The sequence below is a fragment of the Vigna umbellata genome, chromosome 10 (genome assembly GCF_029865625.1).
Source record: "Vigna umbellata cultivar VRB3 chromosome 10, Vumbellata_1.0, whole genome shotgun sequence".
NCBI classification, from domain to species: domain Eukaryota; kingdom Viridiplantae; phylum Streptophyta; class Magnoliopsida; order Fabales; family Fabaceae; genus Vigna; species Vigna umbellata.
Window position 1 is genome coordinate 16,437,586 of NC_142174.1, and position 18,922 is coordinate 16,456,507.

At 36.1% G+C, this 18,922-nt stretch overlaps 3 protein-coding genes and 1 long non-coding RNA gene across 5 annotated transcripts; 2 read left to right on the forward strand and 2 right to left on the reverse strand.

The window, feature by feature from the left end:
* Nucleotides 1–2,095: 2,095 nt before the first annotated feature.
* Nucleotides 2,096–4,786, forward strand: LOC148192052 (uncharacterized). Its single transcript, XR_015782611.1, has 3 exons — nucleotides 2,096–2,222; nucleotides 2,373–2,445; nucleotides 4,685–4,786. It is a non-coding gene; the product is annotated as an uncharacterized LOC148192052 (long non-coding RNA).
* A 1,829-nt stretch (nucleotides 4,787–6,615) lies between these two features.
* LOC148192053 (AAA-ATPase At5g17760-like) lies at nucleotides 6,616–10,815 on the forward strand. Of its 2 annotated transcripts, none has more exons than XM_088101084.1 (2): nucleotides 6,616–7,727; nucleotides 9,811–10,815. In XM_088101084.1, the coding sequence occupies exons 1-2, from the start codon at nucleotides 6,738–6,740 to the stop codon at nucleotides 10,348–10,350; spliced, it is 1,530 nt and encodes a 509-aa protein (XP_087957210.1). In that variant the 5' UTR covers nucleotides 6,616–6,737; the 3' UTR covers nucleotides 10,351–10,815. The 2 variants fall into 2 exon arrangements, with proteins under 2 accessions (XP_087957210.1, XP_087957211.1); XM_088101085.1 differs by having other exon boundaries at nucleotides 6,617–7,727; nucleotides 9,841–10,815.
* A 904-nt stretch (nucleotides 10,816–11,719) lies between these two features.
* Nucleotides 11,720–13,513, reverse strand: LOC148192054 (AAA-ATPase At3g50940-like). Its single transcript, XM_088100184.1, has 2 exons — nucleotides 12,363–13,513; nucleotides 11,720–12,250 (listed from the first exon to the last, which is right to left on the reverse strand). The coding sequence occupies exons 1-2, from the start codon at nucleotides 13,389–13,391 to the stop codon at nucleotides 11,870–11,872; spliced, it is 1,410 nt and encodes a 469-aa protein (XP_087956310.1). The 5' UTR covers nucleotides 13,392–13,513; the 3' UTR covers nucleotides 11,720–11,869.
* A 2,769-nt stretch (nucleotides 13,514–16,282) lies between these two features.
* LOC148192055 (uncharacterized) lies at nucleotides 16,283–17,980 on the reverse strand. Its single transcript, XM_088099904.1, has 4 exons — nucleotides 17,718–17,980; nucleotides 17,410–17,633; nucleotides 17,069–17,326; nucleotides 16,283–16,986 (listed from the first exon to the last, which is right to left on the reverse strand). Exons 1-4 carry the CDS (start codon nucleotides 17,850–17,852, stop codon nucleotides 16,392–16,394), a joined length of 1,212 nt encoding a protein of 403 aa, XP_087956030.1. The 5' UTR covers nucleotides 17,853–17,980; the 3' UTR covers nucleotides 16,283–16,391.
* Between the last annotated feature and the right edge of the window lie 942 nt (nucleotides 17,981–18,922).

Genomic DNA, 18,922 nt, shown 5'->3' on the forward strand with positions numbered 1-18,922 from the left:
TGCGCTGAGCGAATTAATGAATTTAAGTGGCTTTAAAAGACGTGACAGAGCGACAGAAACATCTCTCTTCGGATAGAAGTTCCGGACAGAAGAAAGAAACGAAAACATCTCAGGAACTTCCGGAGACTACTTCAAGGCATCAAGACACCATTGTTGCAAGGGATTGCTTCAAATGTGTACGTTTTAGATGACTAGGAGTAGTTAGATTTCTCTTTCGTTGGGATTGGCTGTAATGAACTCACTGTAATTTTCCTGCTCAATATATCGTTGTTTGTTCATATGCTCTTTCTTGAATTTATTATCATTGTATGAATATATAACGTTCTTTTAATGTTTTTGATTACTGGAAAGTAACTTTGAACATGAACGAACGTAGATAGAGCACTTAAGTGATTTGGGATCTAGGGATAGACTCAATAACTTGATCATTCTTAACATCGGACTTAATGCAAATTGTATATTAAATTGACTAAGGGATTAGCATTTTGATATATTAATTTAGAACTAGTTGCTAAGGGATTAGGACTAGTATGCCTTGATGTGAATGTTTGAATGAAATAATGATATATTGTACAGAGTTTTATCATCATATGATTCATGAAACCCAATTCCAACGAAGTTTCTTTTAAATATAAATTCTTTGCACACCAACTGTTTGATAAAAATACCAAAAAGAGTTTCCTGTGTTTTTTGTACACTTTGATGTCTAATTGAATTATAAAAGAAAGAATTGTCATGTGTTGCACAAGTCCTTTGGGAGAACGATACTTTGAACTTACTCTATATTACTTGGAACGATTTGGTATACTTGCCAAAAAGTTATCAATACTATAAAGATAATTGAAATCAAAGTAACCTATATGACTTAAAAAAAATTAAACTTCTAAACTTTTAAAAAATTTATTCAACAATATTATGTATTTAAATATAAAAATATTCATTTATATAATTAAAAATAATAACTAATTATAATAAAAAACTTGTAAAAAATAATAAAAAATAAAAAATTATTATTATTGGTCTCGAGCCAATTCACATTCAATCTGATTTGAATTTTGTTAACCCACAAATTAAGTGGATTGAATTTTGTTTAACTCACATTTTGCAAAACTTTTTTTTTAATTTAATCCAACCGCTCATTTTGACGTAAGTAGCTTTTTTATAGTAATCTACGTATGTCTGCATTATACATACTTTAAATTGACCGCTTTTTTACTTCAATTTATGGTTAACATTTTTGTATGAATCTTATAAAAAGGACAAAGTGCGAATATAGTTCCTCCCGAAATCTTTTCCACCTCATTTAGATTTCTTTTCTTCCATTGGGTCTGTCTTTCGTTTTACATAAACATTGTTCTAATGAATAAAATCATCAGTATATCGTGCTTAACACGTGACTTCACAACGTGGAACGAAATACACTAGTGATATACTCACTATTCATATCACACATACAACTACTTATTTAATTATTTATAAAAATATCATTTGTTAATTCAAATGTTATCATTGTTATATTATTATAAATAGTTGTCAATTCCACATTAAATAATTGTCAAATTATAATTTTCCAAAAGAAGATATTTTGATATTGCCGAATAACTTAATCTTCAACCCATTTCCAATCTCACCGAATAAAGGAGAAGTTATGCAAAACTATTTCTATAAATATGAGAAATCAAAAAGGTAATTCTTCTAATTTTGATTACGCAACATTTCCATCTATTTTTAACGTCCAAAAAAATATAGCAAGGAATTATAGAAGAGGAGTTATCACATATATAATATGATAGAACAGTTAAGAGATTTTAATATAAGTATAAACTTTTTAGTTATCCACAATAATCATAGAATTTATACTTTATATACTACACATATAGTACAAAACTATATACACTACGGATCTTTTACCAGTAAAACAATTTAATATTGTGATTCTTGTAAGGGCCTGTAAATTTATAAAGGGGCCTTTGGGCCTTATGTGGGGCAGCCAGGCCCATCAAACTAAGGCCAACTTGACCTTAGGAGGGGCTCTTCAGAACTCATTTTCTTCTCCTGAACTTCATTTCTCCTTCTCTCTAAAACTCTCATGCCCTAAACTCTCTCTGCCTTCTCTCTAAATTTCCAGCTCTTTGAACCTTTCAATCTTGAGTTGGAGGGTGCTCAGACGTTCATCTCACCGAAGGCTTCCTTTTGAACCGATCGCATTTTCGATTGGACCGGTGAGTCAACTTTTCCCTTCTCTGTCTCCATTCTAAAACCTAGAACATGAAATGCTACTGGTTGTATGTTACTAGGGGGTTTTGTTATAATTTTTGTTTGTTAAATCAAGCTCTAAGAGCTGTTACTGTCACCACCTTGGTGGTTTGTAGGGTTTGGTTGAGTTCTCATTTGGTGAAACACCGTAAAGGAGTGTTCCTATGAGCTTGGTAGTTCGACTCTGAGGTAAGGGGAGCTAGATGTTTTCTTCTGATTTTATTGTATGAGGTGTATGTGTGTTGAAATCTGAACTGTTGTGCTGTTAAAGTTGAGTTTTAAGATTGAATGTGTAGAATAATATGTACTGACATGTTCTTATGTGAAACTGTAAATTATGTTATATGACACTGCCTTGTATGTGAATGTTGTGTGAACCATGAATTGAGGTTGTGACTGAATTTGGGGTTAACCATGTGGTAGTGATTAAATATGATGGAGAGCGTTAATACTGTTATGATGGTCATTTTGGGAGGGACTAAGTAAACTGAGGTAGGAATTTTAGTTACTATGATTGGGAGTGTGATTGAAGTACTGAGATAGTGTAGAGTGGTAAATTGGGACAGGTTGAGAGCACTGTGTTGGTAGGATAGAAGAATCTTAAAAACCTGAGTTGGCACATCCCTGATCATAGAGCAGCCCTGGCCTGGTCCAGTCAGTTGTGACTAGTCATATGTGCTGGCGTCGAAGGTGAGACTGATGCGTTCAGACATCTGATTCTTCTCCGATGACCAATTGGGTTAGGGAGATGTGGTTGAGGTGGAAATCCTGTCTTAGTCGTGTTTAAAATGGTAGAATCAAAATTGGGTCCTTGGGTTGATGAACTTGGAAATTTAAGTTGAAAAACTTGGTAGTAATCACTTTAGAATCATGCTAAGAACGTTTATAATCATCTAGACAAGTTTAATTAGGCGTGATACAAGAATTAGGAGGGTTAGAAGTTGGGGAAATAACTGGAAGTGGTAAGGATTAGTGTGAGTGTGTGATTCTGCAGAATTCACGTTCTGCAGATTATGCAGTGTCGCTATGCGAGTTGTCTCGCATAGCGAGACCCTGTAGAGGGGTGCTCACTGTCTTGGTAATTCGCTGTGCGAGTTGGTGCGCTGTGCGAATTATCAGAGGTTGATGCTCACTGTTTATGGACTCGCCATGATGAATCCTGTCGCTATGCGACTGGTGGTTGTCTGGGATCACTGCCCATTTAATTCGAAGAGCGAGTGGGGTGCATAGCGAGAGGTTTGAGGTGTGATGTATGCTGCGAATTAATTCGCCATGCGAAATAGGGTGCGCTATGCGAATTTTAGATGTCCCTTTGTCAGGAAAATTCGCCCAGCGCATCAAGGGTGGTGCGCTATGCGAATTTTAGCTGAAAAACACTTTCCCGTCAGGGAAATTCGCTCAGCGCACCAAGGGGGGTGCGCTGTGCGAATTATGTGTGACAGATTGAGTGTTTTCGGTGTTTTTGATGTTTTGGGAGTTCCGGATGTCCGTTTCGGATGTTCTTTAGTTCGTTTTAGGGGTTTTGGACCTTTCCGGAACTGTTGGTGATGGTTTCAAAGTTGTTTTCTTTGTCTAAGTATGAGTTTAAGGGGTTCTGTGTTGTTTAGTGGTTCTTCTTGGACTGTTATTGCCTATTAATGTACAGGGAATGGTTTCGTGTGATTTTTTATGACTTGTTAAGTTGTTTGTGGTCTTTTGAAGTATAATTAGTATTATATCTATGTTTGTAAGCAATGTAAAAGTGAAAGTATGTGGTTTCTGAAAAGTATGATGGATGGACGTAATTCCATGATCCTCAAGGAGAGGATACATGGTGGTGTTTTGGGGTTGTATAGAATGATTACATGGTAGCTCAGTTTTGGGGGTCATCCTGAAACTCCAATGGTCTTTCTTCTCATGTAGAGAGGATTGAACATGTGGTGAGGAGTAGCAGGAGGTCCTAGTCTTGGATGCTTCCATATGATCCAAGGTGAGTGATAACGGATTAACCTCGTGACTGTGGCCGGGCGGTAGTGCCCAAAGTTCCACCGGGCGGTAGTGCCCAAGTTTCACAAGGCGGTAGTGCCAGGGCGGTAGTGCCCAAGTTTCATAAAGCCACAACGAGTGCATGACCCGCCATAGCTCGGTAATCATTCTAGTCCGGACGAGTCGGTCTATAAAGTAACAGGTCGGGGTATAAAGTAACAAGTTTTGTAATGCCAATTTACCATGATTGATGAACTTTTACATGTCGTGTGAGTGTGTGAACTATGGTTTAATGAGTATGGCTTAATTGTTCTTTTATATGAATCTATGTATGATAACATGAATTAACTGTGCTATCTGTATAACATGTTTTTTTTTATATCTAGCTCACCCTTGCTTGCTTGTGTTTGTGCATGTTGTATGTGTTTTCTTTTGCAATGATCATCCAATTGGATGTGAGCAGATGAAGAAGAGGTATGTGTGGAGCAAGCACTGGAAGACGGTGATGTTGCAGCTTAGTATGCTTAGGCTTTTGATTTGTAGAACTACTCTGGAGAAAATTTTCAGTGGTCCTCTGTGTTTAAGAGACCAACTCTGATTTTATTTTGGATGACTGTAACTCATATAGTCTGCCTTATGTCTCTAACTGCTTTCCAATCTTATAACTGAATGACGTCTTTATTATATATACATGTCGTATATTTTGGGGATGTCACAATTCTCATTTTAATTCTGTATTTTAAGAAATATTTCCATTACAACTGTAGAACCGGAAGAAAATATGAACTGGAAGATAGCTAGACAAAATCAATGACGAGCTAGTGTTTATGACTGGTTAAGGTTGATTGTGAAATCAGATAGATTTACTAAAAATATTCTCAGGTTGGGTTTGCTGTCAAAAAAATATCGATTAAATCATTTTCAAGGCTTTTAAAATTAGTTTGATAGTTAGAAACTTCAAGAGTGTCGCGTTACGAAGATAGTGTTTGAGAAAGATTCATTCTATTCTAAATAATAAAATAAGGAAAGATAAAGTTACAACATGCTTTTGATTATTTTATTTATAACTTTTTTATTTTAAAATGAAGATATTTAGTTATTTAAAGTTCTGAAATTTTAGTCAAATCATTCAAACTAAAACGTTGATTATGAAAGTAGTAATATTGAGTTGTACATGACCTGCTTTCTTGACAATTTTATTTCATCGTTAAAACACACTCAAATTATAAAAAATATACAATTTATTACATATAATTATACAAAATATTATTTCAACAATCACTTTAAAAATCATAAAATTACTATTGATAACACACATTTGATATAAATCACTTGGATCAACAAACATAAATTTATCGGTGAATTAAATTTATCAATCAACTCGATCAATGCAAACATTTACTTATAAGTATTGACCATAAAAAATTCGTTAAGAAATGTACTTAAAGTAAATATTTATAGATAACATCAAACGATAAAATAAATTATTTCGTCTCTTTCTTCCTCTTTTTTATTATTTTTTTTATTTTTCTTGCTAATTGATTGTTAAGCTACCATTACTACTTTAGGTCATTTTCATCCTTTTTTGAATCTTATTTTTCTCTCAGTTCGTTTTTCTCTTCTTTCACTTTCTCCTTCATTCACCTCCTCAATGTTACTATTTTCATGCACGAGTTACTAAGGATTATTGGTGTGATTGACACTATTACTTTTGCAGCTCACAGTTTTCTTTAAGGACACGAGATCATAATTACAATTGGCTGATGTTCTCACCAAAGGAACGTCAAGAAACTTGTTTAATGAGTCTATATTCAAGTTGGGAATGTGTGATATCTATGCACCAACTTGGGTGAGGATGTTAAAATATATCAAATATTCTATTAGTAAATATTAGGTAATCCAATATTGTATTGACTATAATTTAGACATTATTATATTTTGTGCACATTTATGCAATTGTCATTCCTTTAATAAATAGAGAATTATAGGATATTTATATATATATATATATATATATATATATATATATATATATATTATTCTATTATTTAAAATAATACATCATAATTATTCTTTAAACGATATGATATTAGAGTTATATCATTCTATAAACGATATGATATTAGAGTCTTAGAGTATATATTAATGAGATTTGTCTCACTTTCGTTAATTTTATTCAATTTTTTTCTTAATGAAAGGAGATAAGTGTAGGCCGGGGTGAGTCACATACATACATCTATAAGCGTTATACGAGAGAGAAAAAACACACCACACAGATATTTGTTGAAATGAAAATAAAAAGAAAAAGGAAAGGAAAAGACATGCACAGTAGGATTTCCACACATACATGCACCTTCTGCTTCCCAATCAAAACCCATAGCTGTGATCACCAAACACATAACATTTCTAAGCCCAACATACTCTATATATGTCCCTCTTCTCTCTCTGCTCTACCAACTCTGAGTAGTGTGTGATTAGTTTCTGTATAGCATTAGCCATAGCCACCGCATACCACCATGTTTTCCCCAAGAGACATGCCTTCTCCCTCCTCAATCTTCTCAGCCTACGCCTCCATGACAGCCTCTATCATGCTGCTGCGTTCCATGGCCAACGAGCTCATTCCCCACCCAATCCGCGGCTACCTTTTCAACACCTTCCGCTACCTCATCAGGCCTCGCTCCCCTACCCTCACCCTCATCATCGAAGAGTCCACCGGCATAGCCCGTAACCAAGTCTACGACGCCGCGGAGGCTTACCTCTCCACCCGCGTCAGCCCCGAAAACGAGAGGCTCAAGATCAGCAAGAGCCCCAAGGAGAAGAAACTAACCATTCGCTTAGAAAAGGGTGAGAAGGTGGTGGACTGCTTCAACGGCGCCTTCTTCAAGTGGAGATTCATCTGTGCCGAGTCCGAGAAGAACAACCCCAACGACCACACCAACAGCAACATCTCCGTAAGATCCGAAAAGCGGTCGTTCGAGCTCAGCTTCCCGAAGAAACACAAGGAAATGGTGCTGGACTGCTATCTGCCCTTCATCCTGGAGAAGGCGAAGGAGATGAAAGACGAGGAACGCGTGCTGAAGATGCACACGCTCAACACTTCCTACTGTTTCAGCGGGGTCAAATGGGACTCCATAAACCTGGAGCATCCTTCCACGTTTGAGACGCTGGCGATGGAGCCGGACCTGAAGAATGCGGTGATAGAGGACTTGGACAGGTTCGTCAAAAGGAGGGAGTTTTACAAGAGAGTAGGGAGGGCATGGAAACGTGGCTACTTGCTCTATGGCCCTCCTGGGACTGGCAAATCCAGCTTGATCGCTGCCATGGCCAATTACTTGAAATTTGACATCTTTGACCTCCAACTCGGGAACATTGTAAGGGATTCCGACCTCAGAAAGCTTCTTCTCGCCACCGCTAACAGGTCCATCTTGGTCATTGAAGACATTGATTGCAGTGTGGATCTCCCAGAGCGCCGCCATGGAGATGGACGTAAACAAACTGACGTACAGGTTAGTATTTCTTTCTTACTTTTCTACTCTCTATTATCATATCCTCCCTTTCATTCATTCTACTTTCACCTCTCTCTTATCCTGCAATTAATACATTTGGATTTTCTCATCATTGTATTCAATGAATTAAAACAGATTAATTTAGGCACTTATCTAAAAATGCCATCCACCGGTTGATTTCTATAATTAATGTCTTAAAAATTATGCTGCTAATTGTGATTTTTAACGGAATAAAAAGTTATGATGTTTGTAGACAGAAAAAATATGGATTTCTTGAACCAGTATTCATGTCACAGTGGCTAATACTTATCATATCATATTAGTTGTTGTTTTTAAATTTTTTAGGAAGCTTTATTGTGGATTTTAGAGAATTTAAAAATATTTTTTTTTATTCGAGTGAATTTGAAGATGAATTGAATTTGAAAAAATATTTTTTTAATATGGCAAATTAATCAAATTTTATATTAATTTTCATAAAAGTTGTTTTTAAATTTATTCTAACTCAAATAAGCAACAAAATAAATTTACTCTATCACTCTTTTCAATTTTCAAATACATTCAAGTAAACAAAGATAAATAAAAAGGTGAAATTTGTAGTTAAAAAGAATAAAGAGAGAAGTAGTCTGGTCGACCTCGTAAGAAAATGCGAATCGTTGTGTTCCTTTTGCTACATTTACCAAAAGCACCAAAGGGGAATTCTTGGCCAAAAATGGTTGTTTTCCAAAACGCAAGCCGACCACGTGGGTTCTGATCTAAGTGTGTAGAATGCAACAATAGATAGAGTTATAGAATTTGACAGGACAGGTTCACTGCTTTACCATGTGTTATTAGACTCATTTTCTCATTGGAGTGGAAACCTTTTTCTATCATTTCTCTTGCTAGTGGAAACATGCCGTTTATAAAAGCACGCCCTGAATTGGTTAGTGGGGACTACCGTGCAGTTTAGTAATTGGGTGTTGATGGTAATTTAAAGACTATCAGTGAATGAAGAAGTTAAATTAAAACCATCCAAAGCATTTGCCACATCGTCCAAATGCCACTTTCAATTCCAAAGGATCAAAAATGGGCATTTCACTGTCAATCCACGCAATTCGTTCGGCCATTTCATTTTTCTTTTCCTCTTTTTTGTTGTTTTGTGTTTGACAATTAGCGAGAGAAAGAGTACAAGTACCTGTGGTTCGAATGTCGTTGTTAAATGTCATTGGATGGTGGATGCCACACAAGACGATCTTCCGTGTAAAGCTTCTATTATGGACTCATGTTGCTGTCATATTTTATTCTCTGTTAATTTGGTAGGACATGTTACGGAATATTTTACATTGCTTATTTTCATCACAATTAAAACCATCCATGTATAAAAAGCAACACTGTTACTGTCGCCTTCAATTTTCTTTAACCCGCCGCGTGCGCTACTTTTTTATTCTACAACATGTTATCCAATTTTTAAGTAAATTTAGCATCTTTCCACCTATGAAAGCAAGATTATGTTACTCACATCTACTTTTCAAACTCCTCTTTTACATTCTAATTTTTCTACATATGTCCTATTTTATTATTATATCACTGCTTGCTTGCTATATATGCTAATTTTTGTCGTTACCTGTCACTCCACACACAGGGTGAAAAATTCTCTGTTCTATTTAGCATGTATATGAGTTCACAGGCTACTGCATCCCTATTTACGGATACTTTCCCGGATACATCCCCTAACTGAAACATGTGTACATAACTAACTCACAATGAACATAACTGAAATAACTTCTATGATCTAACATCATATGTATTTTATGTGACAATAATAACATTTTCCATTTTCTTTGACTCTCCCACTATTCAGACAGTTTTGTTTTCATGGATTTGACAGTCAACATATCTGAACTTATAATTTTTTTTACTATCATCTGAATGAGTTGGTCAACTGAAATAAAATAGAATTTTGCGTTTAGATTACAAGTTCAAATTGTTATGCACTTAACCTGATAATTTCTGACAGTAAAAAAAGAACGTGCACGTACACTATCGTTTATGAAGTTCAATGTTGTTGTTGTGATTGTTAAAGTTTGTAAAGTCAAATTGATGATAGGCTGACAGAGAATCTGATGGATGGATGCAGTTGACTTTGTCGGGGTTACTAAACTTCATTGATGGGCTATGGTCCAGTTGTGGAGACGAGAGAATAATCATATTCACCACCAACCACAAAGAGAGACTAGACCCAGCACTGTTGCGGCCCGGAAGAATGGACATGCACATTCACATGTCCTATTGCTCCTACCAAGGCTTCAAGCTTTTGGCCTCAAACTACTTGGAAACTCCCTCTGAACATCCCCTCTTTGGAGAGATAGAGGGGTTGATAGAGGACATACAGATAACCCCAGCGCAAGTGGCAGAGGAATTGATGAAGAACGAGGACGCGGAGGCCACACTTGAAGCATTCGTGAAGCTACTGAAGAGAAAGAAGATGGAGGGTGATGTTTGCGAGAACTATGGTCCTGAGAAACCACAACCTTCCAAAAGGCGCAAGGTTGGTTGCAAGCAAAAACCAGGTGTCGGCATTAGCAAGAGCAACATTGGTGTGACTCAAAGAAGGACAAGGAGAATGAGAAGAGAGCGTAGTTTTTAGTCTCCTGGTCCAAGATATATGGTCGAATAAGGTTGTTGCAGCTACTACTACTTGTCTCCGCAAACTAAAATCGCTGATGTAGGCTTCGGGCTTTTCTTACTTTTAATCAGTTGCTAAGAGGCTAGCTAGCTACATTTTCTATCCAAAACTTCAGACTCTCGTTGAAATGAAAGGGTAGCACTGTGTGATTGCTGGTATCGGTAAATGAACAATATATGTACGTACATGTAATTGTGTATAGTTGTCCAAACAACGGACACTGCCCACTGTATTCAAGCAACATAGGTTCTTGAGAGTAATATCTTGTTAATTCATCCTACGAAGTATTTATTACATAAATATATAAAATAAAAGTTATAAAAATGAAGTCCGTAATATACTTGTTCTTTTGTTTTTCTGTCCATGTAATGTGTATCCATCATTAATTGATGAAATGAATTAAAGATGAGCACGGTGTTTTGTTGATTTCACATTAACAAATAAATATGTATGCTTATTTCTTACGCACCATAACACAAAAAACAAGCATGTGTGTTTTACAACAGATTTCACCACAAGACCTCTTTATATCCCAAGACACACATATTCTCCATCTCACGAAAATGGAGGTCGACACCAGGCTTGAAGACGAAACACCTGTTGACACGTGATGATGACACACTCCTCCAGCTACAGATTTTCCCTTGTCATGGATCTTTCAGAAAGACAGGTTATGCGAAACGAGAGAATTTGAAAAGGTTTAAGACTGATACATTAAAAAGAAAAAACAGGGTTTTGATATAGCGTCGGAACATACTTTAAAAGCAGTAGTCACGATATACAAACAAACGAAAGGAGACAAAATGATAACAAGAAACTTTGCCTTTTGTAATACCTAAATAAACATCATGATCTGCAAGAGTCAGTCACTCGGTATCACCTCCAAATAAGAAAAAATTAGGGACAACTATTATTGGATCTTTCTTCAACCAGTAACATGGTACCAAAACAGCAATTCAAAATATCCAAGTGCTAAACACGTCTTCAAATAACAATATTTTACATCTCATATTCCCCATTAACATATTAAATATCAGTCTAAACATGGCTCATAAGAACCACAATGTAACGAAACATCTTACTTTAAAGGAAGTTGTAAAGCAAATTAGAAGTAGTAAAAGCGCGATTGTAGAGTATGAGTAACCCCAGCGTGTGAGAATAATCATAATTCCCTATTTTTAATTAGTCTTGTTGGCTCATAATTTTGTTTTGAACCTACCAAACCAAGATTCTACGGCATGTTCTCTTAACTCTTTGTAAAATATAAACTTCCCAGCAAAACTAGTGTCGTACTTTATGCATAAGTCTAAAAGTTATCATAGATTTAGAATCTCGAAATCGTTTTCGGCATTGAATTTTACCACTGTTCTAGACACACAATTACCCATCTAAAACACTACAGAACAAAAAGATACTGGTTTTTGTTCTGCATCTTATCCGAGTGATGATACAGTTGAGAAGACTCTAAAACATGACTAGTCTAAAATTTGGCTTCCTTGGTCTTTTGTTTGAGAAATTGAACAAGTGCTTCCAAACAAACGTCAGGATCCTCGTGTCTCATTAGTTGCTCCGCTACCACTGCAGGGGTGACATCTATTTTCTCCAACAGATCATCAATTTGTTCAAAAAGTGGATGATCTCCTTCAACGCCTAAGTAATTGGAAGCTAGAATTCGAAATGCCTTGCTTCCGAGGAAGGACAAGTGAATGTGCATGTCCATACGACCAGGGCGCAGCAACGCAGGGTCGATTCTTTCTCTGTGGTTGGTGGTAAAGATCAAAATCCGCTCCTCTCCTCCACTCGACCATAACCCATCCATGTAGTTAAGCAGACCCGACAGAGTAAACCTGCTTGTCTTAATCTACGCAATGATAGTTAGTCAGTTATTTTCTGAACAAAAAAAAGAGAGGTTGGAGAAACTTTTAAATTTTGTAGAAAATAAAAAGGGAAAGGTGCTGATTTAGAAAACGAACATTGACATGCTTGTGGTCATCGTCTGAATCGGAATCTGAAAAGGCTTTTGGTGTTGGTCGAACATGCACCTCTCTGTTGCAGTCAATGTCTTCGATGACGATGATGGAGCGGTTAGCTGTCTCCTTCAGGGTCCGCATGAGGTCTGAGTTAGAAAACACAGAGGTTAGTTCCAGATCATACACATCAAACTTCAAGTGGTCGGCCATGGCAGCAATAAGGCTAGATTTTCCTGTTCCTGGGGGACCATACAAGAGGTAGCCACGTTTCCAAGGCTTCCCCACCTTCTTGTACAGCTCCTTCCTCCGCAAAAACCGGTCCAAATCATCAATGATTCCCTGTTTTTGCTCTGGATCCAATGCAAGCGACTGGAACGACGCCGGATGAGTCAAGTCGCTTTTCTGCCAACATCTTCCACCACCAATGGAATGGATCTTGATGGTTCTCTGCTTTGCTTGCATCTCCTGGTATTCGTTCAGAACGTGCTCGAGATACTTGTTCATGACCACATCTCTATGCTTCTCATCGAAGGTTAGAGTAAAGGACTCCCTCTGGAAACTAGGTAACTTGCGAGGACGAAGAGGATCACGATTATCAGATTCTTTTTGGGAGTTTTGTTCAACCAGCTTCCATTTGAGCTTGATGCCTTCAAATTCATCCACCACGTCCTGATTTCCATCCACTGCCATTACTATGTTCTTGTGCTTTGAAATTTTCCCAACCTTGAGGGATTTGTAAGAGTGGGTGATCCTAGCCGGGAGATACTCTTGGACGGCTTGGAAGAGTTGGTTGGTGTGGCCATCCCAAAGTTCAGTAACCTGAAGTGAGACAACGTTGCTTTTTTGACGGTTTGAGAAGAAAGCTTTCAGTTTGGAGTGTACGAAAGAGCGAACTTGTTGGGGTATGAGATCGTTGATTGCGCTTCTTAGAAGCATGATGAATGTGGAGAAAGCTGCATACAACTCGAACCATGAGGAGGCAGAACGAACATTTGTGAAGGAGGAAGAGAAACTCCCCACAGAAGGTCTCATGGTGAAATGAATGGGTTGTGGTTTATGCTACAATTTCAAAGCTAGACAGAGTCACCAAGAGTGCCACAACCAGGTATAAATAATAAAGGATGAGACTGAGACCCTTTTCTTTCTCATCAAGACATATCCCCACCTAAGTCTAAATCATGAATCACTAGGAATATTAAATTACAATATTATAGTATTAATCAAATAATAAGATATAATTTAAGAATCTTTGGAACTATACAGTGATACTTTTTGGTTTTCTCAAAACGTAAAAGGATGCTTCCATACAGAAATCATTTCGGATGCATATTCTTAGAAATTTACCTGAGAAACTTCTAGGTTAAGTAATGATTCAGCTCTAGGAAGATATGTGGCAAAGGAACAACTTAAAAGATCAAAACTTTAATTCTTAGCCGTCGCTGTGGACTACTAATGTAGCATTATTGTTTGGTATAAGCATTTTTTTTCCATCCTGTTTGAACGTTGTCCCTGAGGCAAAGTAGACTTTCCCTTCCAAACCAATCATAAAAATGAATCTGAACCACTTTTAAAGAGTATACCTATTTCATTTTATAAGAATAGTTTGTAAAGTGCAGATTCATGTTATTTATATAGTGTTAATTCGTCTTATTTATTAACGTGAATCAAAATACATTTTCTTAAACATACTACGAATTAAATATTAATGATGGTTTCATAAGATCTGACAATGGATATTAATATAATATATTTTAACAAATAATAAATTTTAAATAATTATGATAAGATTTCTACTATCTAAATCATATCAATTTATTTAATATAAAATTTCAACAAACACATTTAAAATCCCTTTCAAAAATGCTAAAAAAATTTAAATATAAAAATTGTTGAGAATAATTTAAGTGTAAATCTAAATCTTAGATTAGATTAAAAGTAACAAAATTATATACCATATAAAAAATCATTAATTTATCATCTTAATTTTGATTAATTTGAAAATGATTTCAATTTCCTTATGTAAAGTAAACCTCAATGTCACATTTATAGATAACTTTCTTGACTAAAAATAAAATCCATAAAAATCAAAAGCACATTAAAAACAATTGCAATGAGAGTGGAAAAAAGAAAGTACACATAGCTCAAAAGAGGGATCGATGAAAATGAACAAAAGAGAAGAAAAAAATATGAAATAAGTTAAAAATATATATGACTATCGTAATATCTCATGTTTTCTTTTAGAAGTTTGAATGTACATAAAATAATAATAATAACAATAATATTATTATTATTATTATTATTTATTATTATGTAAATAAACTAATAAATTTTTTGGTGAATAAAATATATAAGGATATGTATTTGTTAGGTAACAAAGAGTCAATTCATCGACATATATGTGTTAATTCCAATGAAAATCATTTCTATTTGTGATAGTTCCTTTCTACTGTGTACGAAAGTAAATTTTGTCCAGTGGCTATCTAATGTGATACTGGCCATTGATTTAGAGTATATACTATATGATGTCAATAGCTACCAAAAGTATATTTGTCTTTTTTAATTTTAAGAGAAGAAATAGATGTTTGAATTTATTATATTCTTAGTTGTTAGGTCGAAATCATCTAAGTAATAATAATAATAATAACGACGTATAGAAGTATTGATACTTTTTTTCTATTATGTTATTTAAATGAATTAATAAAAAGTAGTTGGTTCTTCTCATACATTTTTAGCGTTGCACTCCAATTTAAATAATAGATTAGTACAATAAAAGTTATTTTCCTTTTAAGGTATTAATGCAAAGAAATTTCAATTAATTATATAAAACATATTATATCAACTTGACTCATAATTCATGGGTAAGCTTTAACCATTCTTGAAAAAACATAGACCCGTCAATTTGGTCTTCTAACATGATTTGGTCCTGATCTACATGGGTTGAAACCGAAAAAACTCAGAGTCAAAAAGTCTCTTATAAAAAGTTTACATGGATAAAACATCTACAAAAGTCTTGTGGGCTAAGATTAACTCATGAGCCTTTTAAAAAAAATGTTCATTTTAAATAAAAAAAAGTGTAATTAATCATAATTTATTGCAAATCTAAGTGTTATAATTTTTTTAAATAATCAAATTACATTTGATAAACCAAAATTATTGTCAAAAACACCTATACAAGTTTTCTAAAAATAAAAAAAATGATCAAAGAATTCTTAATTGAATTGACACATGAAATTGATCAATTCTTAATATTGTAATTAGTTTCTTTAACTATACTGGCGACGAGCGTGCGCTAGCTATGTGACGAGTGTCCTGGCGACGAGCGTCCTGGGCGACGAGCGTCCACTTGATGTTCTCTGGATGAGCTTCTTGACGAGCGTCCATGTCATATTCTCTGGACGAGCGTCCTCTTATGCGTGTAGGGAGCGACGAGCGTCCGCTTGCGATGAACCAAGCGTGCCCTTGCTATGTGACGAGTGTCCTGGCGACGAGCGTCCTGGGCGACGAGCGTCCACTTGATGTTCTCTGGATGAGCGTCTTGACGAGCGTCCATTTCATATTCTCTGGACGAGCGTCCTCTTATGCGTGTAGGGAGCGACGAGCGTCCGCTTGCGATGAACCAAGCGTGCCCTTGCTATGTGACGAGCGTGTTGGGCGATTAGCGTCCTGGCCACGAGCGTCCTGAGCGACGAGCGTCCAATTTCCTTCTAAGTCGCACAGAAACTAACTCATCTGCCAGTTTTTATCCGACATGCAGAAAGTTTTGATCCGACATGCAGCTGAATTCAAATTTGATGCAGTACAAACAATATTGCAGTTGTCATTTATCTTGAAATGAAAATAACTAATAAATAATATAAGATTCATCAGAAACTGTGCTTCAAACTGGACATCATATTCATTGAACACACAATACTTTGCTTCATCAAATAATACATCAGCACACAATACATATTGAAGTTTGTATCCAAAAAAAGGTGCTAGCCGAAACAAAGTACCAAAATACATATTAATAATAGCTAATGACTTTCTAAATCAGTTTGAAGGTGCTGTGGCAGTTGGGTCAGCTGGTGTTGAAGTTGTCTGAGGTGCTGTTGTTGATGGGTGACTTTGTTGGGGTTGTTCAACCTCGCATTGAGTAATTTGACTGGATTGAGTTGCATTTGGAGTTCTTGGAGCAGCTTGGGCAGCTTGTGGACAATTATTTCTTTTATGTCCAAGCTCTCTACATATGCCACATCTCTTACGTGTTCCACCTTGTCTTAGTTGAGTGTCATCTTTCTTAAGCTCCCAAGGCTCTAATCTTCTTTTCTTTTTCGGTCTACCAGGCAAAATTCTCTTAGGTGGAGGCAACACATCAGGCATTGAAGTCATTTCCCACATATGAGCACCGTGGACTGGATATATCATTGGAAAGTATGTTTGTTCATAGGTTGACTTTGTAAACCAATGTGAGATGTAGTCTTCTCCATTGATGTTTAAAAATGTCATGGCAGTGAGGGCATGACAGCATGGGATTCCTGTTATACTCCATTTCCTGCAACTACAGTCCACTTTATCTATGTCAACAACAAACTTGTCACCAATGTTGGAAGTGTGTCTCACTTCAAATAATTTCAATCCTGACCAGCTGGAAAATGAAATTTGGATTCAAGTGAGTAAGTAAAGTAAAGAAATTAAAACAAATAAAACTTCATATTATGAAATCATACCTAGGTATCCAATATTTTGTGTTGTTTAATTCCTTTTGAAATCGTTTATAAATTTTGGGGCAAAAGGAACCTTCATATGACCTTATCTTCTCTCTATTTCTTGCCCATCTCTTCATTAGATACATACGAATGTCTTCCATCATTGTTATGATGGGCTTAGCCCTTGCATCCAAGATCACACTATTAAAAGCTTCAGAGATATTGTTTACTAGGGTGTCACAAGCAGCTGTAGGTGTAAACCTTGACCTTGACCAAAATCTATATAAAGAAAAACACACACATTTATAACACAACCAAACAGTTCTAAATAATTGACATGGCTAACACTCTTGAAAACATACCTTGGTGGAATAGCTATCAAGTGCTTAAAGGCCTCTACATTGACATCTTTTATTTCTCTCATGACTGCCTCCCATGCTTGAGGATGGGTTGATGATGCTGCCTTCCATAATAGACGTTTCAGATTTTTTCCAGGATATTTTTTCCTAAAATTTGCATATATGTGGCGGACACAAAACCTTTGATCAACACGAGGTAGAAGTTCTTGTATTGCTGGCAGAAGTCCCTATCAAATGATAAAAGTAAATTTACTGAACATGAACATGGAAGACTAAGGTCTCATAATAAAAAACAATGAAATATAACTTACTTTTTGTTGATCTGAGATAAATGTATACGTTGAACAATTTTCAACACCACCAAGATCATCAATCAAGAATTCCAAAAACCAAGTCCAGGTTTCCTTATTCTCCACCTCCACAACAGCATATGCCAAAGGTAACATTTGGTCATTACCATCTCTTCCAACTGCTGTTAACAATTCACCGCCATATTTCCCTTTCAAGAAACACCCATCCAAACCTACAATGGGCCTACATGATATGAAACTCACCTTACATGCCTTCAAACAAACATAAAGTCTCTTGAATACTCGGTTCCCCTCATTAGGTTCTACACTAACTTTGACAGTTGATCCAGGATTTGACCTAAGCAGCTCATTGGCATAGTCATATACCCTTTTATATTGTTCTTCAAAATCACCTTCAATTTTCTTGTGTGCCATTTTCTTTGCCCTAAAGGTTGTTGACCGAGACACATTAATATTCCATTTCTTACAAACTTTGTTTTGGAGGTTAGTCAAATTAATATTTGGATTTTCTTTTATGGTCTTCTCTAACCTCCCACTTAACCATTTTGATGTCACTAAACGCATATTAAATTCTCTACTGCAGGTATGCTTGTTTATAATCTTCCTTAACTGCCATGTATTTTGGGCAGCCTTATATGCACAATATGCGTACCATGGGCACTTCCCTTTTGCCCCACAACATTTAACAGAAACTCTTCTTTTATCATTTTTAAAAACCTTCAATTTCCTACCATTCTCTACACCGTAGCTTCTTATTGCTTCTGTGAAATCTTTTTTTTCACTGAAGAATGTCCCCACTTCCCAGTTATAGTGTTCCATACTTTTGGGCAATGAAAAAATGCCAAAATTTCCATAACGGTCTCTATCATCATTTGATGAATCACTTAATACAAGGCTGTCTAAACTTTCAGATTCTCAAGAATTGTCAGATAAACCTCTGTCATGTACATGCTGTAATGGAGGACACTTCCCACTTGGTCCACCCACTTCAACTTCCTCACTACGGTTACAGAAATCATCTTCACTCAACACATCCTCTTCATCTCCATTCCAACTTCTAACATCGTAGTCATCATGTCCCCCATCCTCTCTCTCAGCCTCTGCCTCCACAAAATTATCACTGTCAGCCTCTACACCCTCCCCCAAAACAGCCCCAACATCCTCTCCCTCAGCCTCTGCATCCACAAAGTTATCACTGTCAGCCT